The sequence below is a fragment of the Kryptolebias marmoratus genome, linkage group LG19 (genome assembly GCF_001649575.2).
Source record: "Kryptolebias marmoratus isolate JLee-2015 linkage group LG19, ASM164957v2, whole genome shotgun sequence".
Taxonomy (NCBI): domain Eukaryota; kingdom Metazoa; phylum Chordata; class Actinopteri; order Cyprinodontiformes; family Rivulidae; genus Kryptolebias; species Kryptolebias marmoratus.
Genome location: NC_051448.1, coordinates 15,375,853 through 15,392,447, shown reverse-complemented (window position 1 = coordinate 15,392,447; position 16,595 = coordinate 15,375,853). Strand labels below are relative to the sequence as shown.

The following is a 16,595-nucleotide window of genomic DNA, read 5'->3' as shown; positions in this document are numbered from 1 at the left end:
TCTGTACAATTGACTGAGTTATAGCCATTAATGCGTTTCCAAATGTCAGTTCGCTGTGGCAGCCATCTTGAAATGGGTTGGCTACAAAAGTGAGTCAGTTATAGATGTTCATTCAACGATTATTTCCTGAAGATTTCATTCAAATCGGACCAGTGGTTCATGAGATATTTTGCTAACAGACAGACACACAGACAAGGGCTATATTGAAATCAGTCTTTGTTGCTTCTTTTATCACTTTGTTTCCAGTATTTAGAGTGATTTTTATGACAGCCAAAAGCAGAAAACCATTAAAAAGTTTTTTTTTCCTGTTTACCAGCAGCAACAATACCCTCGTTTTGCTGCTGGGGTGTGTCTATGTCACGGCCTGCCTGTGACCTCTGCCGCCAGCCAACGGTGTGACTAACACGGCTGACATGGCTTCGCTTGGCTCCTTCACTGTTTGGATGCCCGTCGGGGTTCTCTCAGGAACTGCTGGTAGGCCAGGCGGTCCGCACGCTCGCCCGTGTGGCTCTTTCTTTCCAGGAACAGGGCGGCGGCGCTCTGGCGAGGGTCGGCGATGCTGTGGCTCCACGGGGTCTCTGTGATGCCCAGCAGCTCACGCACCCGAGCGGCGATGACCTGAGGGACGCACAGCACGGGTTTGAGGCCTCTGACCAAGGCAGGGTCCTGAAAACGTATCCCACATCTTATCACGCCACAGTCACAAACTTTAAAGCTTTTCGCTGGGATTTTATGTGACAGACCAGCACAAAGTAATAATAATAATAATACAATAATTATTCTAAACCGGAGGGAAAAATGATACATGGTTTTCAAAGTTTTTAATCTGAAAAGTGAGGCGTGCATTTGTTTTCAGCCCCCTTTACTCTGATGTAGCTATCTAAAATCCAGCAGACCTATTTCCTTCAGGATTCACCTAATTAGTAAATATCTGTGTGTAATTTCATTTTAGCGTAAATCCAGCTGTTCTGTGACGGCCTCAGAGGTGTGTTAGTGAGCAAACAGCATCATGAAGACCAAGGAACACACCAGACAGGTCAGGGATAAAGTTGTTGAGAAGTTTGAATGAATTAATTCAATGAAGGACTTCCTTTTGCTTTAATACTGTGTGTGTATGTGTTTGTATATATACATGTATGTTTACTGGACATATAAGAATATATGTATGTGCGTGTGTGTGTGTGTGTGTGTGTGTGTGCAGTATATGTATGTGAAAGGTATGCTGGTAAAAACAGTGTGTGTATATATATATATATATATATATATATATATATATATATATATATATGAATACATGTGTCTGTATACACATATAAATATATGTAACAATGGTAATATCGCAAACAATGTGCTAACTTACACAAATATATCCGTATTCATATACACACACATACACCCTCATATGTTTGATATCACTTGCTCAAGTTTAAAGCAGGTTTAGGTTATAAAACAGCATCTTAAGATTTGAATATCACACATATAGAGGATGGCACAACTGCAAACCTACAGAGACATGTTGGTCCGTCTAAACTGAGGCTGAACCAAGGAGAGTGTTATTCCGAGAAGCAGCCAAGAAGCCCCACGGTAACTCTGAAGGAGCTGCAGAGATCCACAGCTCCAGTGGGAGAATCTGTCCACAGGAGAACTGTTAGTCCTGCGCTCTAAAAATTTGGCCTTTAGGGTAGAGTGGCAGGAAGAAGAGTCACGTTTGCATGTAAAGGTGCTCTGCTTAGATGAGATCAAAACTAAAGTTTCTGGCCTAAATCCAAAATGCTATGTGTGGCAGAAAACTAACACCACCCCTGAACACACCACCCTCACTGTGAAACACGGTGGCGGCAGCATCATGCTGTGGGGATGCTCTTCAGCAGCAGGGGCCAGGGGAGCTGGTCAGAGCTGATGGGAAGATGGCTGGAGCTAATACAGGACAATACAATTAACTCAATGCTTGGGTGGAGGTTCACACTCCAGCAGGACAACGGCCCGAATCATCCAGCCAGATCTAAAATGGAATGGGTTAGATGAAAGCATATTCATGCGTCAGAACAGCCCAGACAAAGTCCAGGCCCGAATCTAACTGAGAATCTGTGGGATGACTTGAAAAGAGCCATTTCACCAACGCGCTCCACTCAGTCTGACTGAGCTGCAGCTGTTTTGCATAAAAGAATGGTGCACAAACCCCGAAAGTCAGGCAGCTGGAACTGCAGTGAAAGGTGGTTCTACAAAGTATTGACTCAGAGGGGGGGCTGAATACAAATGCACGCCACACTTTTCAGTTTTCATTCGTAAAAAATGTTAAAAGCCATGAATTGTTCTCCTTCCACGTCAGAATTAGGCTCCACTTTGTGCTCGCCTGTCACATAAAATCCCAGGAAAACGCTTCTGTGGAGTTTGTGGTTGTAAAGTGACAAAATGTGGAAAAGGCACTAGGTTTTTCTTATTCCAATTTAATCAACAGACTTGTATTTTACCCTAAAAAATAAGGACCAATGACTCCATTATCAGTATACATTTTTACAAAGGCTGCAGCAGTTTATGTTACTCTTCTAAGCAGACCTGAATACATTATAGTCACCTTAGTTGTAACCTCGAAAGGAGATTTTTAAAATTCTTTTTGAAAAGGGTAAGCATCACACAGTAATAGGCTATAATAAGCGATCTAAGGTGGTGCTTGACAGTGATGCTTGGTTACAACAAACAGCTTTAATTGGATATCACACCGCTCGCAGAAAGTGTGGCAAACAGGATGTGCAACAGCACCGAGCTGGCACAGCTCTCCGAGTCGTACAGTCCGCTCAGAGCACTCCGAGGAGACTCGCAGTAAATGCTTTTAAAGATTCAACCAGAAGTGATGTTTCGGTGCCTAATGATGGGGTTGAAAACAGCCGTGCTGCCGTTAATTGGTGCTATCAGACTCGTCGAAATATATGTGAACATGAAGTATTTCTGAACCGTAAACAAGCCTTCATAAAAAAAACCTGTCCAATTTATATTTAGAGTTCCCACATTTTCTTATTACCTGCATGTCTTTAAAGTCTGTTATTCCAAGTCTTGGCAGATTGTTGCAGTTCACATAAATGAGCTTCCTTCCAGTGATGAAATTCTGTGTGAAACAAGCCTATAGCAGGAATAAATAAGATGTGATTAAAGGCTGAAACAAATCTATCTTATGAAGGTATCTGGGTATAGGTAAAGCAGTGCTGACCTACTTTGTATTGAGGAAACCCTAAAGACTCGATCCATCCAGCAACGTCCTGACAGTCCCACTGTAAGAATTCCATGTTGATGGTTGACATGTTGCTATGGAAACGGTCACTCCCCAGGCTACCAAGCAAACCTTTGAGAATTTAAGCTAATTTAAAAACTTTTTTTTAAACAACGGGGTACATACATTTACTTCTGGCCTTGCTGATTTAAGTGATAGAGAAACTAATTATCAATAAACCAGACTTTCCAAAACAAATAAGTAGGCAGACCTGAAGTTCGCGATCTTAGCAAGAACCAACCGGCGCCTCGTAATTTGGGGCGTCTTGTAAACAGCGTGTTGTGATTGGCTGTTAGAAACATGTGTCCCGCCCACACCGTGCCAAAACGGCGAATGGCATCGCGCATCGTTTTCACAGATTAACAAACCATCTGCACCAGACTGTCTAACGGATGGACATTCCAGTGTGGTGTTGTAGATCAGGTAAAAGCGCAGCTTTGCGTACACCGCCGCCGTCCTGTCCTTCGGATCCCTCTGTCTGGAGCTGAAGTTCTGCTCACTCCGTGGGTCGGTAGAAGGGGTTTTAGAGCAACACAAACACGCTAACGAACCACAATGGCAGCACTTCTCTTCCGTCCATTTCTAAAGAAGAAGGTAAGGCAAATTCTTGCTCGTTTTTTGCTGAATGTAGGGTTTTATTTGATGCTTATGCAGCTAAAGCGGCTACAAACCCGAGCTGGCTGCTAACAAAGTCACACACGTTGGACTTCGTCCACCCCCCTTTCCTCAAGGGTTTACTCGATAGTTTGGCTTTATTTGCACTTAAAATGTGCGACATGACACCGAAGCATTCAGTCAAGGCTTATATTATTTGCAGGCTTCGTGTAAGCAAAAAAATAATAATGATTTTTTTTTTTTAGCGAATAAGGTTCTAGTGTGTGTGTTTTTCTTCCAGGTTCCTCTCCAGCTGGGTCGCATGTGTTACTCCTCTTCAGTGGTAAGATTCCCTGACATCCATCTGCTGTCATTACACAGCCATAAGCTAATATTTGTCAGGTGTTAGTCAGGGTTTATTGTGGTAAAGGTACTCATTACAAAGTGTGAAATCAAACTTAACAAAAGGTTATCCTGAACTATATCAAATGGTGCAGTTTGAAAGCGTTTACCCCAGTAGTGTGTGCAATTCTGAAATGCGGGTCCACGTTCATTGTAAACAAAGCATTTGGTTGAATCCTCTGAATACCACATGGAAGCTCCAGTCATGTGACTGACCCTTATTAGGCTGTAGGTAAACAAATATGGCCCATAAGTTTAAGGTATGACCTGTTTTCAGTCACTTCATATTTTTTAATTTAAGGACACATGAACATTTGCTATGAGGACAGTACTGTGCAGATTTTGTTTCTTACTTTATGACCTTCTTTTTGTCTGGTCTTTATGACTTTGCAATGAACACCTTTAAGTTGTTTATTACCTGGTATTTTTAGAATAAGTTACAAGCAAAGGTTTGCCTTTAGGCAAATAATTTATTGTTTTGTTTTAAACGTAGTCCAATGTTTCCAACCCATGCAACTTTAAAGAAAGCAAAGGCACATCTAAGTTATTGGTTTTAATGTTCCTTCACATGTGCAGTGTGTTGCCAAACATATTCCCTCGCCTTCCGCCACACTCATATGACCTCCCATTCTTAATCCACAGGGTTTATTATGATGTTGGCCCACTGTTTGCAGCTATGACAGCTTCAACTCTTCAACAGCTTTCCACAAGGTTCAGGAGTGTTTATGAGATTTTTTGACTATGTAGAAGCTCATTTATGAGGTTGGATACTGATGTTGGACAGAAGGCCTGCCTCACAGTCTTCACTCTAATTCATCCTTGGTGTTCTGTCAGGTTGAGGTCAGGCCAGTCAAGTTCTGCCACACCAAACTCACTCCTCCATGTCTTTATGAACCTTGCTTTGTACACTGGTGTGCAGCCATGTTGGAACAGGAAGGTACCATTCCCAAACTGTTCCCACAAAGTTGGGAGCATGACATTGTCCAACATGTCTTGGTATGCAGAAGCATTAAGAGTTCATTTCACTGGAACTAAGCAGCCGAGCCCAGCTCTTGAAAAACAACCCCACACCATAATTCCACCAAAACTTTACACTTAGCACAACGCAGCCAGACAAGAACCGTTCTCCTGGCAGCAGCCAAACCCAGAAGGCTTCCATGAAGCTCTCTACATGCTGTTCTTGAGCTGATCTGAAGGCCACATGAAGTCTGGAGGTCTGTAGCTGTTGACTCTGTAGAAAGTTGGTGACCTCTGTGCTTTATGAGCCTCACCATCCACTGAGCCCACTCTGATTTTACGTGGCCTATCACTTTGAGTTGCTGTCGTTCCCAATCGAATTACTTCCACGTTTTTTGTAACATCACTCACAGCTGACTGTGGAATATTTAGTAGGGAGTAAATTTCCACACTAGACTTATTGCATAGGTACCATCCTGTTAAAGTGCCAAGCTGGAATTTACTGAGCTCCTGAGAGCCACCCATTCTTTCACTTATGGTTGTAGAAGCAGTCTCCATGCCCTGGTGCTTGATTTTATCCACGTGTGGCCATGGAAGGCATCAAAACACCTGAATTCAATGATTTGGATAAGTGAATACTTTTGGTAATACAGTGTACATTTGGTGGCGCGTGGCTTTGATTGAGTTTATTCAGAGTCAAGAGCTCAGTCGAGCTGGAATCTGCCACCCAAACTATAACGAAATCAGTCAAATTAGATGATTTTATTACAGATTTGAAAGCCCTTGAGTGTCCCTGAGCTGCATAAGTGGGAGCTTTGTTGCAAATTTGTAAAACGATTTTGTTCGTCAGGTTACCTGTCTTTCAGACTCACAAGATTTTTGGTTTACAATTTTTCAGATGTTCAAATGTTTCAGATGTTCAAAACATTTTATCACAAAAACATTTTATTTTATAGGAAATGCATGTTTTTGTGCTTATTAAAAAAAAGCTGTTGCCATTTAAATGGTGCAGGAGGAAAGGCAAACTGGAAGACAAGTTGGAAGTAGTGATAAAATTGTGAAATACCAGTTTAGTGGACAAAAGTTACATCATTTTGGGGGACAACTTACCTCTTTATTGTATGTTTAACATTAAACTTTAAAAGAACAATTTTTAAGGTCGTAGTATTTAAAACTATACAGGAATGGATTTGACAGAATAAACCTAACTTTAATGGAAAGATGCAACTAGATTCTGCATTTCTGCCCTGTTAGAGTTGGATCAGCTTTTCTGGACAGACTATTGTGACAACATTTCTAATTAGTATCAAGCTTTCCATGTATTTTTTAATGGAGCAAAAGGTTTACAGTCAGCTAGATATCCATCCACCAGTTAGACTTTGCTTGGAAATGTGTTGCATAGCAAATATTTGAAATGAGTGAGCAGAACTTTTTTTGCGTCCGGAGGAAAAGCGGTCTGAAAATCTCTGCAGAGTCATTGCACCCGTCGTCGTCGTGGTTAATGAATGTCAGGGAACTTGGTGACCGTGTCGCTGGACAGGAAGTGAATTTTAATCAGGCGCTGCTTTTGATTTATTTTCTAGCCCACCACCAAGCTATTTATTGACGGAAAGTTTGTTGAGTCCAACTCGTCCGAATGGCTGGACATCTACAACCCTGTGAGTATTCATAAATTACCTCCTGCACTCGTAAGCTGGCGGAAAAAAAATAAATAAATAAGAGTGGTTTTGTAACAGTAGATTAGAAACATTTCTGTGTGGAAATAATTGGCAGTTTTTTTTAAAAGCCTAGTTTGTAAAGTGAGAGGAAAGTGTTTTATGATTTAGATTCTCTAAGAGTCCAGTCTGCTGTAGAAGCGGTCAGATATTAATCTTTGGCTAGACTTTATTTATGGTTTACTGTATTAAAAAGTATCCATCTGTCAGCTCACGATGATTAAAAAAATGTAAACGATGAAGACATTTTGTTGTTTATGATGATAAAATAATGTCCAGCCTGTGATAGAAAGCACCGGCAGTGTTTGTAGTCGTTCTGGATCCTCTTCTCTTCAGGCCACCAATGAGGTGGTGGGTCGCGTTCCCAAAGCCACTCAGGAGGAGATGCTGACGGCTGCGGAGTCCTGCTCCAGAGCCTTCCGGTCCTGGTCCGAGACCTCCATCCTCAGCAGGCAGCAGATCTTCCTGCGCTACCAGCAGCTCATCAAGGACAACATTGTAGGGAAATCTGCGAGCGCCGCGCGCCCAACTTCCTGTAAATGCTCGCTTGTCTGCTAAAACTGATCCCCTGCCGTTTATTCCTGGGTCGTTTCAGAAAGAACTGGCAAAAATAATCACCTTGGAGCAGGGCAAAACCCTCGCCGATGCAGAGGGAGACGTATTCAGAGGACTGCGTAAGTAATGCAACCACTACGCTTCTGGTGGTGTGACTGGGGTTGATAACCTGACTGGTTGACATCCACAGTGAAGCATGGCGGTGGCAGCGTCATTAGTGGGGTCATTAGTGGGGACTGGGAAGCTGGTCGAAGTTAAAGGAAATATGAATGGAGCCAAATAAGGCTAAGTCTTTGAGAGAAAACATGTTGGAGTCTTCCAGATATTTTTTACTGAGGTTCAGCTTTCAGCGGAGGGTGTAGATTTGTGAAGAATTATTACTTATAATCAAATTCATGACATTCCAATTAAGTTCCATCTTATAAAACAACAAAATAAAAGGAACACCAACTATCAGAACTAACTGACTATCAGAAATTCAGCTTCTGTAGTGTCTGAATCTCCTGCTGAAAAGTCTGTTTCTATCAGGGTGAAGGTTTAAAACCTGCGTGGCTGCAGGGTGGCTGTTAATTGGTTGGACCTAAGTACTTGTTGCAAAATGTACTATTACTACTAAATTAGTGATGGGACAGGGCCCTGGTTTGGTTGTTTCAGTGTATATATATATAGAGAGAGCTTTATATTGATTTGCACAAATCTTAAGTTGTACAAGCAACATTTTAGCGAACAGTTTACCCACAGCACAACTACCAAGTTTATTTTATTGCAAATCTATTTGTGTTTAGTTGTGTATTAAAAACATGCCGTGCTCCTCTGTGAAAACACTTGTTTGCTTTGGCAGCTTTACAGCGGCAGGGAAACATGCAAACGTTAGAAATCCCTGTGAGAAATTAAATTAGTGTTGTGTGTTTTCCAAATCGTGTGCTACAGACTTGGTAATTTATTTGTTTTAGTTTTTCTGATTGATTGACACGTCGTCTTAACAACTAATGAAAAAATTGGAAACTTTATTTTTAAAAAAAACAACATTTACATAAATATTTGGACTATTTATCTTAGTGTTTTTGGAAATAAAAATGGACTCTAGTGGTTTTTCAGCACATAGATTTTGGGCAAACATTTTTATTTTTTCCGATTTGTGCCTGGGCACAATCCTGTCTCACAGGTTGTCTGATAATCCGCCTCATGTCACGTCTTGGGTTTTATCCCTGGCATATTCTTTATCAGAGCTTTAATGGGCATGTGTGAGCCTTCTTAATTATGTCTAATGAATACGATTAGAGACGGGGCGACAGGTTAATCTCTTTAAACAGAGATCTGCATATGAATATGCAAAGGTTGTAGACAGGGACGAGGCTTTTCCTAATGGAAGGCTTTTGTTTTTTGTTTTTGACCCTAATAATAATTGAGCTGGCTTTGGTTGCACGTCATTAAACACCAATAAAACATAAAGCCATTGTTTGACTCCAATTCCAGGTTATCTGCATCTGTAAATTAAATAGTAAACATACAGGTCAGATTATTGTCCATTCATTAGAGCCGGCGGGTTGACAGATTGGGCTTCAGAGGACTCAAGTTTCAGGCGCATTGTGAGGACCGCTGATAGAAGTCCAAGCCGGAGCTAATTTCGTCTTTTCCATCTCTGCACTTTTTATCGATCAAACGGATCGTTTTTCCTTCCTCCCCATCCCTCAGAGGTGGTCGAGCATGCCTGCAGCATCACGTCCTTGATGCTCGGGGAAACCTTACCCTCCATCACCAAGGACATGGACACTCACACCTACCGGCTCCCGCTCGGCGTCTGTGCCGGCATCGCCCCGTTTAACTTCCCCGCCATGATTCCCCTGTGGATGTTCCCCATCGCGATGGTGTGCGGCAACACGTACCTGATGAAGCCGTCCGAGCGCGTCCCAGGCTGCACCATGCTCCTGGCGAAAATGCTGCAGGATGCTGGGGCACCAGATGGGACACTCAATATTATCCACGGGCAGCATGCAGGTGAGTGTGTGACCCCCCCCCCTTCTTTCAGGGTTACATGGTATTTATGGTAAACAATGGAGGGAAGTCCAGGAAAAAAACTAGCTGTATTAATTATATACCCTGACATCATATGTAGAAATTTCCTTAACAAGTTTAGGTCATTCTGAGGACTTTGAAGCAGGTGGATTTAAGTTTCTGTATCAGTGATCTCAGGTATATTAAAGAAATATTGTTTTAATCGACCAGTGTGCAGTAGACTGCAGTCAGCATGCTCTTAATTTGAAGAAAAAAAAAAAAAAAATGTGACCGACAGGCCAAGGAGCTCAGAATATTTCTGAAAATCCTTGATTTGCTGTGATTTTTTTCCCCTCTGCGTCAATAAGGATATTTACCAGGAAGCACATCCACATTGCGACACGGCTCGCGGTTTTGCGTTACACGATCTGTTTCTGCTACGCCGTGTTGCACGCGTGCCGTGTTACAAGAACCCAATCCACGCAGCTGTCGGTGCAAATATGACTTGATGTCTCAGTCCACACAGTAAGGTGTCAGCTTGAGCTTCAGGTGTTTTAGGTGCAGGCTTAGAATAGGACCTTCGTGTTTCCAGGCTCTTTTTTTATTCATTTTTAATTTTGTGGAAGATGAAATTTAAAGTTTCTAGATAGAAATTGCTCACACAAGATGAGTGTTTCTCAGCTTTATTCGATATAAAAGATGGATGCAGTCACCATCATTTCAGCCATCATTACATTGTTTTTTTTTAGTTACATACTGGCTGAGAACTCAGAGTCTAATCACTGACAAATACTGGAACTAGAAACCCGATCGTAAGCTGAAAGTTGAAGCCACAAAAGACGAGCGCCCCCTAGTGGCTGGCTGCAGTACAATGCCTGAGTCCGGCGCCTCCATGCAAACAAATGGGACAATTTCTTCACTTTAAAAAAAAACAAAAAACACTTCAGATAATTTTTTTCAGGTGTTTGTTTTTGTTCAGCTGCTGCTGCATGCTCAAATAGGTATTTAAAAAAAACAAATTTAGTGTCAATTAGTTATTTGAGGCTTAATAAAACATTAAGGCTGTTAGCAAATTTGCAGGAAGCGTAGATAGGACTTTTGTATCGAGGGTAAAAAAAAGGACATTCTGGCTTTAATTTTAGACAATGGAAGGTAATAGAGTCGCTTCGTCCATCTTTATTTACGTTGATGAGGATAATACAGCTTTACAAGTGCTAGTCCATCATTTAACTTTTAAAAAGTTATTTCTTAAAGAGCCTAAAAGACGAAGAAGCCTAAATATTTCAGCCTAGTTTATTCAGGGCTCTATAGGTAGAGTGGTTGTGTCTTTTCTGAGCTTCTCACCATTTTGCAGCTTTAATAAAACCTTGTGGGTTCGTTTGATTGTAGCTGGTTTGTGTGAAGAATTAAGGTTATCTGAATCATACGTCACATTAAAATACATGTGGATTTCAAAACATACGGATCGTTTTCAAACTTAAGCATTATAAATAATTCAGTTCAATTTAAAAATCTGGAAGTTTGATTTGGGAAAGCACTGATCTATTTTTTTTTAAATATGTAGCTGGCAAGAACAAAACCTTTCTTTTAGCTCAGTTCTTAAAATGACACAACTGGACTGCAAATATAGAATTAAATTATTTGAAGAATTTAAGAATAAGGCACAATTTATTTTATTAAATGACATTTTTTCCCCCCTTTTATTTTTATGTAGCTGTGAACTTCATCTGTGACCATCCGGCCATCAAAGCCATCAGCTTTGTTGGCTCCAACCAAGCAGGAGAGTACATCTATGAACGAGGCTCCAAGAATGGGAAGAGAGTCCAGTCCAACATGGTACCACTCAGACCGCTCCATTTAACAGGCCAAATGCACAGCTCGCACATCAGGAAAGTCATCATCTTCTAGGATTTCTCATGTGTTACAAATTGTCCTGAATTGTGGCGTTTAGGGAGCCAAGAACCATGGTGTGGTGATGCCTGATGCCAACAAAGAGAATACCATCAACCAGCTGGTTGGTGCTGCCTTTGGAGCCGCTGGCCAGCGCTGCATGGCTCTCTCCACCGCTATTTTCGTCGGCGAGTCTCGTGCGTGGCTGCCAGAGCTGGTGGAGCGCTCTAAATCACTGCGCGTCAACGCAGGTAACGCTCAAGAAACGCGTGGACGGAGAATTCGGGTCCCTCGCAAAATACGATCGGTTTTTAATCATTCAAACGTAAAACGACCTTTCCTTGAAGTAATTCTGTGCTTTAGGCGATCAGCCGGGGTCTGACGTGGGGCCCCTGATCTCGCCCGAAGCCAAGGCCAGGGTGGAGTATTTGGTCCAGAGCGGAGTGGATGAAGGCGCCAAGCTGCTGCTGGACGGGAGGAAGGTTCACGTCAAAGGATATGAGAACGGGAACTTCGTGGGACCCACGATTTTGAGCAACGTTACGGTGAGACTGAGAATTTGAATTTAGGTGAGACAAAAGGTGAAATGCGGTCACACTCCTTTTCACACGTCTCTGCAGAAGAGAGCAATGTTCTACTTGAGCTTAAAGTCCCAGGGGTAGGCTCTGAAAATGGAACGGAAACATTGTTAAAAGGAGGAAAATTTAGTTTCTCCAGCCGACGTTAATCTTCCAGTCTCTTCAATGTCTTTGTTGAAACTTATTCTAATTTAAATGGTTGTCATGCTGTATTGTCCTCTTGTTTCAGTGCGTCTGCATACATTTATTCTTGATTATGTATTTAAAAACATACTTCATGCCAGAGTTTTAAAACTCAGATAATCTTGTGATTAGAAGAGACAAAGTTATCACTGTTTTGGTCCAACCTTGTAAACGATGTTCTCCACGATCTCATCTGTTGTTGCAAAATCTCATGAGATTTGTTGAGGATAACTCTCGGCTACTACCACCAAATTTGAGCTCATTATCTGTAAATTTGTTTAAGTTATAGCCATTTTTGTTTTGGATAATGTTGATTAGTTGTGACGACCATCTTCATTTTGATTACCTTGACTTAGGGATGACTTTCAGCTACCAACGCGCCAAATTTTAGCTTAATACCTTTTAAATTAACTGGGTTATAGCCGTTTTTGTGCTGCTAAGGTCGCTAAGCAGCACAAAAAACAGCAGCATTTAAAATTAGATTGACTCCTAAAGTTAATCAGTTGTAAATGTGCACCCAGCGATCAGTTTCTGAGAGTTTCATTAAACTCTGAGCCGCTGGTTCAGACACACGTGCACACAGAGACGCAGGCAAAAACTACAAAGCAATAATGCCAGATATAGTCTTTAACCCCCATATGCATAAAAGTCCAACCTTTCAGACAGCTTGGTTGTAGCTGTAATTTGCAGACTAATAAAACTACCAAACAGCATGCAGTACCCCCCCCCCCATCCATCTGGCTTTCTGGTTGAGAGTGTAGAGTGTCAGACTTGGTGTCTTAAAATAGAAAGTTGTTGGAAGTGTTACAAAATGCATCTAAAGCGTTTTGTCTTTATTCCCTGGAAAAATGAACACACCAGTACTGCATGCTTTGGTTAAAATGCCTCAAGGAGGTTTTTATTTTTTTTCCTCTTTAGTAAGCTGCGGTTTGATCATTCCTCTGCTCTTTCTCAGCCGAACATGAAGTGCTACAAGGAGGAGATCTTCGGGCCTGTGCTCGTCGTCCTGGAGGTCGACACGTTAGATGAAGCCATCTCTCTAATCAACAGAAACCCTTACGGCAACGGCACAGCCATCTTTACCACCAACGGAGCCACGGCGCGCAAATACACACATGAGGTGGACGTCGGCCAGGTGGGGCTCATGTTTATGCATAGTGGTGAAAAGGTCAACTTTAAAAAAAAGCTGCAAATTTCATGAAGGTACGGGGATATGGATTTAAACCATACCTTAGAGAGGTGGATTTTTACATTTTAAAAAATGTGTTATGAAAGTTCATGAATGACTCTTTCTAGAAACTTTATATAACAGAACTTGTGTGCATTTATTTGGGTGGCAAGAGCTGAACTCAGGGGTGAACATCTAGATCACTGGAACCTGAAGGAAGTACCTTAATGGGCCATGACAGCATTCACGAGGGAGTCTCCAAAGTGTCCAGAAACATGTGCAGGGGTTATCAATTTTATTGCGAGAGTCGCAGATGCTCACAGGCTCCACATTCTCCAAAAATAGTTGCAGAGTCATCATGAACGTCCCAAATCCATCTTAATTTTGTCCAGGGGCGTCTCCAACCTGCTCTTAAGAGCACCAAAGCTGTTTTATTGTAATTTCCTGCAAATTACCAATAAAGTATCCATCTATTTTGACACCTGCGTATAGGAGCTCTCCTCTGCAAGAAACTATGTCCAGTTCTAAAAAAAACATGCCAATAATTAGTGATAATTTCTGGAAAAACTGGTCCAAATCTTCATTTCAGGAGTGTTCTCCAGCAGATTAAATCATAAGCATGGGGGCTCTACAAAGCGGGCTGAGGTGGGTGAAGCCGGGCATCTAAACAATGTGCACAGCCTGGAATAATAATAATAACAATGTGAGTTTTAAAAAAAAAATTGGCCCCTCTGTGAGACTGCAACTGAAAATTGCCTATTTTCTCGCAATTTTGAGTCACCAACAGTTGCAGCCAAAACTTCATTTTGGCCTCAACTCAGGATTTCTTAGACCAGTTATTTTAAATGTAATATGTCTGCAAAGATGCAAAATATTACATTTTAAATATTAAAAAAGGGGGTATAAATCAGTTTCACTGTGACATCAAAATGTAGCAACATAACTTAGGGGACTGTCACTATTTTTTCCATTTGATGAGATTTTAAAAATAGTGAAGCTAATCTTTTGTGCTCGCCTTGAAATGATGATCTCCTATGCTGCTGGGTGGCGCCGAATAAGGAGATTTGTGGCTCATTTGCATCAAGATCTCCGCCTGTCATAGTTGGATGGATTTGAACTTGAAATCGTAATAGTCTGGAAGGTCTCTGCTGATTTATTTATTTACTTTTTTTTTTTTTTTTTTTCACCCCCCGCCAATTCCCAGTCAGCTTTATTAATAGCACTGGCTAAATCACCAAAACATTTGTGTAGGCAGTCGGACTGACGCGCGAACCTCTCCGAGCGGTGACACACGCAGCATCCCCGAACAGAACTCAGCTGAGGAGCAGTCAGATTTGATCAGAACGTCCCCAAATATTACATTTAAAGTGAAGGAGAACCGCTTGTTTTCCTGCTGGAGCATCATAAACATGAGTTATTGGATTAATTTCATTTCAGGCCAGTATAAGGAAAAAAAGTTCAATAATAATATTATTACGTTTAAAAGACATAAAATGTTAAAACCATTCGAGACGGCTGGATTTAACTACTCTGGTAGAAACATCATTAATTTAATGTTGTTGTCAGCATTTAAATAAAAAGAAATGAAGACGTAAATTAATAATAATGGATTGAATGGTAATAAAAATGGCTTCCTAGCGAGTTCAGGCGCTAAAACTACTTTGTCAGGAGGTATGAAAAGATCAAGGTGTGACTAAAACATATTATTTCTGTCACTGTTACGGCTTGCTTTTTCGTGGGTTGCGTAGGAGACATGCAACGTGTACTTGTTGACACAGCCGCCATAGATGGCGTGTGTTAAAACTCCTGCTTGAACAGACCCACACAGTATGTAGGAAAGTCCGATATACAGGGAATGTTTGTGGTTCTGCCCCACTACAATGTTTTTTTAGCCCTGCATCTAAAACGTGTCCTAGTAATTTGATATACTTATTTAATCTCTGTAGCTTGGCTCTTCTGTGTCTGCTTGCAGCTTCACTTTGAGCTTGTAAATTCTGTTTTCGGTGCTCGGGAATACAGGAAACCATCGAGTGTGTGTTCGTATTGTTTATCGTAGCTTAGCGCTGTGACGTTCCCTCAGTTAGCCAGCCGAGTGGTTCAGGTTCTGGGTTTTTTTTCTGTTGTTTTACATCATTTTTCTCCTGCAGGTCGGTGTGAACGTGCCCATCCCCGTCCCGCTCCCCATGTTCTCCTTCACCGGCTCCAGAGGATCGTTCAGAGGAGACACGAACTTCTACGGCAAGCAGGTAAAAAGCAAACACGGCTTCTCTTTTCTTTCTCTCTTTTTCCACAGCGATCTGCAGTTTTATTTTATTTATTTTTTAAATGTTTCCTGTTAATCCGCTGTCTGTTCACCACCAGGGCATTCAGTTCTACACTCAGATCAAGACGGTGACGTCACAGTGGAAAGCTGAGGACGCTACGCTAACGAGCCCCGCTGTTACCATGCCAACCATGGGACGCTAAGCTAAAACAACAGATTGTTCATCTTTAAATCCTTACATACTTTAAGAAGAAGCCTTTGGAGGGAAATGGTTCGATGCCGCTTTTTAATGCTCTGATAATGTGAAAACTGGATGTAAGGTTTAAACATTCACGTTTATTCGACTGTCGAATCAACACAAATTAAATCTTTATTTTCCTTTAGCATAGCACTTCATTTCTGCCTACGATGATGGTGAGAATATCTGCGTTGATTAGTTGTGTTTTATACCCACATTTTCTTGGATTTGATCTGTGCAGAGTATAAAAGTTGATCATTGTCAGTTTTCTGACACCTCTGAGAGGTTTGGATCTGGATTTCTCCCTCTCCCGGTGGAACGTCAACAGAACGTCTTCCAGAAGTTTGCACCGTGGTTTATTAGCCACTTGTGTTCATTAGATGTCGAAGTAAATATTTGAAATGTGAATGGAACAAATGATACATCAGAATGTGGACACATGCTTTTTTACCACATTAAAAACTGAAAAAAAAAACAGTAGTTCTTGTTCTGTAAAGGCTCATGATGGATTATTGTTCAATGTTCTGAAGGGAACTGGGGTTAGTGTGTGTGTGTGTGTCAGACACTCATATAGGGGTGTTTAAAATTTTATCAACATAAAATATAAGTATATTTACAAAACACCAGGTAAAACTAAGTGGTGTTGCAGTGTGTAAGGAAGACATATTTTCATTCAAAGTTCAACAGCATCAAAACTTCTCCTCTTGACTTTTCTGACCTGAGAGGAAACAGCCAGGCTACTCGAGACTCTTACACCTCTAAATAAAAAAGAATTTGAGCAGGCTCAACCTT

The 16,595-nt window shown here is 41.4% G+C and overlaps 2 protein-coding genes across 3 annotated transcripts; one reads left to right on the top strand and one right to left on the bottom strand.

Annotated features, from left to right (window-relative positions):
- Positions 1 to 220: 220 nt before the first annotated feature.
- On the bottom strand, positions 221 to 3,615 carry LOC108231884 (sterile alpha motif domain-containing protein 15). Of its 2 annotated transcripts, XM_037981492.1 has the most exons (4): positions 3,477 to 3,615; positions 3,210 to 3,337; positions 3,020 to 3,118; positions 221 to 618 (listed from the first exon to the last, which is right to left on the bottom strand). In XM_037981492.1, exons 1-4 carry the CDS (start codon positions 3,610 to 3,612, stop codon positions 433 to 435), a joined length of 549 nt encoding a protein of 182 aa, XP_037837420.1. In that variant the 5' UTR covers positions 3,613 to 3,615; the 3' UTR covers positions 221 to 432. The 2 variants fall into 2 exon arrangements, with proteins under 2 accessions (XP_037837420.1, XP_017264770.1); XM_017409281.3 differs by lacking the exon at positions 3,477 to 3,615 and having other exon boundaries at positions 3,210 to 3,464.
- An 81-nt stretch (positions 3,616 to 3,696) lies between these two features.
- On the top strand, positions 3,697 to 16,328 carry LOC108231883 (methylmalonate-semialdehyde dehydrogenase [acylating], mitochondrial-like). Its single transcript, XM_017409279.3, has 12 exons — positions 3,697 to 3,859; positions 4,161 to 4,202; positions 6,802 to 6,876; positions 7,270 to 7,431; positions 7,529 to 7,607; positions 9,184 to 9,486; positions 11,198 to 11,319; positions 11,435 to 11,624; positions 11,737 to 11,918; positions 13,090 to 13,269; positions 15,450 to 15,548; positions 15,664 to 16,328. The coding sequence occupies exons 1-12, from the start codon at positions 3,821 to 3,823 to the stop codon at positions 15,766 to 15,768; spliced, it is 1,578 nt and encodes a 525-aa protein (XP_017264768.1). The 5' UTR covers positions 3,697 to 3,820; the 3' UTR covers positions 15,769 to 16,328.
- Positions 16,329 to 16,595: the final 267 nt, after the last annotated feature.